The sequence below is a fragment of the Centruroides sculpturatus genome, unplaced genomic scaffold (assembly GCF_000671375.1).
Source record: "Centruroides sculpturatus isolate CEXI.00-Female unplaced genomic scaffold, Cexi_2.0 scaffold255, whole genome shotgun sequence".
In the NCBI taxonomy this organism is placed as follows: domain Eukaryota; kingdom Metazoa; phylum Arthropoda; class Arachnida; order Scorpiones; family Buthidae; genus Centruroides; species Centruroides sculpturatus.
In genome coordinates this window covers 77203-83658 of record NW_019384705.1, presented here as the reverse complement: position 1 = coordinate 83658, position 6456 = coordinate 77203, and the positions used below count along the sequence as shown (strand labels likewise).

At 31.2% G+C, this 6456-nt stretch overlaps 1 protein-coding gene across 1 annotated transcript; it reads right to left on the bottom strand.

Annotated features, from left to right (window-relative positions):
* Window positions 1-3056: 3056 nt before the first annotated feature.
* LOC111627641 (protein maelstrom homolog) lies at window positions 3057-4947 on the bottom strand. Its single transcript, XM_023371224.1, has one exon. The coding sequence runs from the start codon at window positions 4820-4822 to the stop codon at window positions 3452-3454; it is 1371 nt and encodes a 456-aa protein (XP_023226992.1). The 5' UTR covers window positions 4823-4947; the 3' UTR covers window positions 3057-3451.
* Between the last annotated feature and the right edge of the window lie 1509 nt (window positions 4948-6456).

Genomic DNA, 6456 nt, shown 5'->3' with positions numbered 1-6456 from the left:
ATATTCATGGTGGTTAACATTGAGAAATATAATTCCATATATGTTGAAATCTTCCTAAAAATCAATCCTAAAATATATTGATATAAATCTTCTTAATAGCTATATGTTATTTGCTATAAATTTTAAGGATTTATCACATCACAGTTTTTAATTGGAAAGCTCACTGAGATTTCTAATTGAAAACTGTGGTGTGATAAGCCTCTGTTTTAAGTCTTGGTGCCGCTACAAGACTTTTAAAACAGGGGCTTAAAGAACATAAGTATTCTATTACTAAAAACATGGACAGCACCATCCTTGCAGCCTTCGCTAAACATCAAGATATTAATGTACATTGGGACAAAGCATCCATAATTAGGACAGCCACCAACAAACAAGTACTTAAACATATTGAAAAACTTGAAATTTACAAGGCCCATATTAACAAAGGATGCATCAACCATAGAGATGCAGAAAGTCTATCTTTTGCATGGAAATTTTTTTACCATGACGATTAATTTTCTTAATACTTTATTTAATTTAATTCTTTACCACGATTAATTNCGTTTCGCACCCGATATATACCCAGTTCATGCAAATGCTATTTTTTAATTCGAGTTTTTATTGTCACAACATAATCCTTTTCAATGATAATAAGTAACTAAAATTGCTGTAAAAAACAATAATTCTCTTACCTGATCTACTTTTTAAACACAAAAAACTGAACTAGTAAAAATGCAAAAATATTATACTGATACAGATATATATCTGATTCACTGATTTAAACACAGCACAACCACTCGCTACTTATAGAGACAAACTAACGTTAAAATCAAATATTTTCAATAATTTAAGGTCAAAGCAGAACTATCAACAGGTTACACGTGCAATTGTCTTTTATGATAATTGCTGCCTCATCTTTTAGGAGAGTCGCGCGGTATATTACAAACAAAAACAATAGCTTTGCGCTGTCTTGTCAAAAGCCTTTTGACTGCCGCTCTCCAACAATGCATTTGCACCATAAACCGAAATCAAAGGGTACCGAAAGCACTTAGCAGAGGCGCGTGATAAATTATTAACCTCCGATTGATCCCCACTTGTTGCTAGGGACGAATTTGGGTCGTAGTGGAGGTTGGCACTCCTTTCAATCCCAAAATGCTTAATTGAAACTTTTCCGTAGTTAAAAATAATGTGTTTTTCTTTCCATTTCCAAGAGGTTGCAGCTGTAGTTAAAAGGGTTCAAACTGCACTCCTGCGATAATTCAAACGTAATAAAATATTTTCTCTTTGTTTAACTTACACCCATCGGGGGTAGGAAGTCGAAATCTTCCGATTTATGTTTTAACCATGTCATTTATACTTAAATGAATACTATTAATTTGTTTATAGATCTGATTAAATTAAAGACGAAAGTTATAGGCCTACATCATTTAGTTTGCGTCAATTTTTCCTAATATTAGTGTCTCTAGGATGTTAAACGATATAACCTACACTGCTGCAACAGGACACATAAACACACTAATATACAGTAATAGCCTTGCACAAATATCAGTTTTGTTTTGTTCAAGCCAATAAATCCTAGATAAAGACAAGCTGCCCTAAAAGGCTTTAAAATGACAAAAAGCTCCAGAAAAGCAACCTGTTTTTTGTTACAGGTGGATATTTGAAGTTTCAAAATATTCAAGTTATCCCATCATTTAATTGATGTCATAATCATGTTAAAAATGAAAAACAAATGCAACTTACACAAACAAAACTGCATCATCAATGTAGTCAATTCAATGTTAATCTGTCAAGAAACATTTCTGTATGATCATCTTCGGCTTTATATGAATGATCTTGATACAAAGCTGAAGATGATTTTACAAGAATAAAACACACTTCATAATTACATTAAGCAGTTCTGTTTGTATAAATGGTGAACAAACAAATATATCTTTCATTTAATTATCAATTTAATATATTGGTTAGGATAGCCTTAAAATTTGAATATTTGTATTCAATATTGTAAATATTCAAATTTTAAGGAAGTTCAAACTAAATTTAAACTTCAAACTTCATTTTTGATATTTGTATTCTAAGGAATATTTTAAAACTAAATTAGAAAAGTACTTCTCTAAATATGTCAATTACTGTAAATTATTATGTTTTTTATAAGTAACTCAATCTTTTTGGATAAATAGATGTTGCTTACTTTAAAATACTGTGCATTTGTTATTTTTTGCCATTTCTAAATATAAATTTCAGCTTTATTAAAATATAACTTCTAACATTCTATCAGGATCAAATCTATAATAAATCATTCTTGATATTTACTTATGTATTATTTAAACTGCTGATAAATTTTTATTAGAGATATCACCAAACATATACAAATGTATCAGTAAATTTTCATTGTTTCTAATTTAATATGGAATTTTTGTTCAAATGATCAGTTTTAATTACTTAAAATAGAAACATTAACATATATTAAGACTTAATTTTCAAATAATTTACTATTCCTTACATATATCAGTAATAGACGTATTTTCATTGCTACAGACAATAACACACATTATCCAGCTTCTAAATGTTTATATGACTATTAGCTAAAAATTCCAATTCTTTGTCCTCACTTTTTTATGACAAGTGTTTCCTAACTTGAAATAAGAAAAACTTATTTTAGAAAACATAATTTATAAAATGAAATAATTAAAAAATTTTTATCAACTATTTTTGTCTGTCTTTTCAAAAACTATTCTAAAGATTGAATTATCAAAAAAGTTAGATCCTAATATATAAATTATTTGGAAATGGAATTCAAATTTCTTACAAACTGCAAATATAGCCCATTGTATATTTCTTTTTATTACATTAACATAAAAGATTAACAGCTATTCTATCCATAGACTATTACTTTCAGTTAAAATGTAAATAGTAGATTCCTTCTGCTTGTATATCCTAATTGGTCTCTCTGAAAAAAACAATCATGTAAAAGAAACTCTGATTTTCTCTAGATTTTGAATTATATATTGAGATTTTATTTCATTTCTAGAAATTTAAACTATACAGCATACCATAAAGTTTTTAATTGTAGCAAAATTTATACCGTTAATAAAAAATGTGATGAGTTGAACTTTGTTCAGAGAAAAATACAATGCAAATATTTTTAATTAACAAACAAAATTAAATATTATGTAAATAATTTTTTTTTATTTTTCAACTTGAAAAATTATCGACTTTAAAATTTACATAAGAAAGCAGTACTGAAAAACATCAACCATATTCCATATTGTCACATTAAATTGTAATATTCGTTATTTGTAATAAACAGAAAAAACTTATTCAAATGAAACATATATTTTAAAATTATTTGTCATGACTATAAAAATAACTTTATAACCAATTCAGTTATACATTTATATGTAAAAAATATATACACACTATCTTGTTACTAAAGCACAAGAAAAAAAGTAATATTAAATTAAAATGAATTTTATGGAATTTGTTTTCCACGCCCAATACCACGTCCTAAACTTGAGGCCGCAAATCTCTTGTCTTGGTTCAGGCTAAGTCCTTTGAATAAAACAAAAGGCAGTGTATTTGGCTGTCTCATTTCAGAGTTGTCTTTTTTAGGTTTTGATTCATTTAATGATGGAAAATCATCGTTTGAAAGTACTATATCTGGTCTATTAGCACCATAACTAGGTGTATTCGAATTGGCTTGGACGTCATGAGGTATGTTATTGTTAGCCGTATCTTTCTTGATAATTGTAGTAATAACGTGAGATTTGGGTGGTTTCACCGGAACATTGACGATATTTTTAACCGGTAACGGTGGCGGAAGTGCGGGTTGGTAAGTTTCGAAATCCGTACCATCATCAATTCTCGGAGGTAAATGTTTTGAAGTGCAGTCAACATCATAAAATTGACAAACGGCATCAGAAAGCAAAAAGCAGAAACGTTTGGCACATCCAAGTGCACAATACATATTATCGAGAGTTTCGTGATAATCGCAACGTATATTACCTGCATAATCGTAGGCGTGAGAAGTTAACATGTCGGCAGCAACAACTTTACACGGAAATGCATTATCAACGTAAGCCCTGAGTTCCATTAAAAGATTAACCAAACTATAATACTGTACGTTTTGTATATTGTAATAGTTTGCTTTCTTACAAAGCCAATCAAGACAACCTTGATTCTGTTTTATATTTTCTTCCAAACAAAATACCGGCGCAATTTCTTTTCCTTCCGACTCGACAAATCTTTCGATACTTTTACAGATTTTTAAATAGTTACTCTCCGACAATTCAAACTTCAACGTGGGAATTTTATGCGTTTCGTCACTGTGTTGCATTGCAGCTCGACTGTATCCGATAGGTATGCGTCCGGCATCAATAAACGTGTGAAAATAATCTTCGATTCCCTCTTTTATTGAATATTTTGTAATTCCAACTTCTAACGGAATATATTCATTGTCGTCAGTGCAGCATAAAACATTGAAAACCATAATGAAGAAAGGAGTGTTTTTAACTTCATCTACAGAATCCATACGGAATATGTATCTTTCCACAAATTTCACTGCTTCCTCTGCCTTTTCTTGTTCTTCTCGTTCAGCACGATAAACGTCATCCAGAGGTGTACCATCAGAGCACATTTTTCCTGCTATGCAGTCTTTCGCTTCATTCTTATATTCTCGTGCCATAGTTTCATATTTTATTCTCTCACTTTCGGGTAAGTCTTTCCACAAAGGATGAGCAATTGGCGCCATCTCCTTCATTGAAATATTCTTACCTTCTGCTCTATACTCTTCCTGTAGTTCCTTCATGAAGAAGTAAAATGCATTCCTCTGCTTTTTTGGCATTTTATAAAGTGTATTTAAACTAATCTAGATACAACAAAGTACGTAGTTGAATTGGCTGTCGAGTAAACGAGAGTATTGCTTGCTTGCCGCCCTCTTGCGGTGAAGTTAGGAGTAAAGACGAACACGTCAATGATTCCCCCTGGTGGTGAAAATTCTCTAATGAAAATTAAGTATTAGCTAGTAGTATTTAATATTTATAATTAAAAGTTTTTTGAATATGAAACAAAAATGTTATAAATAATTTGGCGGGAAAATTTTTGTGACTAAATAAATGAATTTTTAAATATTAAATTAGATATGCCATTCAAATTTTAATAGTTAATGTAGACAGTAAAATTAAAATAATTTACGTTACTCTAGACCTTTAATTTTATACTGTAGTTAATAAATGTTGTCTGGTTGAAAACGTGAGAAATATTTAAGCATTTTGGTTCATTGTATGTGCTGTAGTCGAGAAATCACGGCAGTGATTCCTTGCCAAGTAAAAAAGTTACTATATATATACGGGAATTAGAGTTGCCCAAAAGCCGTTTCCGTATTTCCGTTTCCCAAAAGTCCAAAGTAATTCTCAATAACTAGACTGACATATAATTGTTTTCTTGGGTAGTGTGCAAAATTTCAGATTTTTCTGTAAAGGAGTTGCTGAAATATAAGCAATCAAAAAGTGCAAAAATCGCAAAAAAAAAGAAAAAAAAATGCACTGCAGAAGCTCCTAGAGAAGAAACTACTGCGTTTAGAAAGCTCAAAATTTAATCTTAACTCCTTCTCGTTAGTGATGGTTGTTGTTGTAATATAATCAGCCGATAGTAACATTGAATGGGGCAAAAGTTATTCGATATTCTATCAAATATTTGACAAATTTTTAAAACAAAATTGTATTTGAAGCTTTGGAGAAAACCCTCTCGCTAGATACTGGTGTTTCAATCACGCATGTCTTTCGCCTTGAATTTATATAGTTGCGGACCCACATGAAAAACGAATTCATTTTTCTCTTAAAAACTAATGGATTTTGTTTTCTTTCTACTATCGATGCGTGCAAATACTGCAAAAGAGAGGACTTGGGTCTAATTATTCCGTCATTATTAGAATGCCCCTCATTCGATATACTTTACTGTACGAAAACAATTCGATAGTATCGACATTACAATGCAATTGCCCATTAGGTTGCGAGCAAACACATATAGAAAATGGCAGAAATACAAATCGAAAGCAAAGGACGTCGTATTTTTGCGAATTTCGAAAAGGAGATACTACTATACTTAAAGAGTTTGTTGGAATTATTTTAAGACATTATTTTGCGCTTGCCCCGGCACATTTTTCTGCTGGGTAAAACCTTTTCTCAAACGCTCAGCCGGCTGAGACAATACTACAAAATAAAATGACTAGTGTTATTTTTTCCAAGCAGAAAGAGACTTTCTCTCCCTGGAAAGAATTATGTAAGGAATATAATAGTACTCAAGAGGCCGGATGGCCGAGCGGTCAATATGGCAGCCTACCACCTTGGGAGACCCGGAATCGAATTCGGACGGGTCGAAAAAAACCCCAGAAAATTTCCTTTGGAGTTTCAAGTTCTGCGTTGCGCTAGCACCACACCGGCAATATAGAGTCACAGACGGGGCCAAAATTTAAATTTT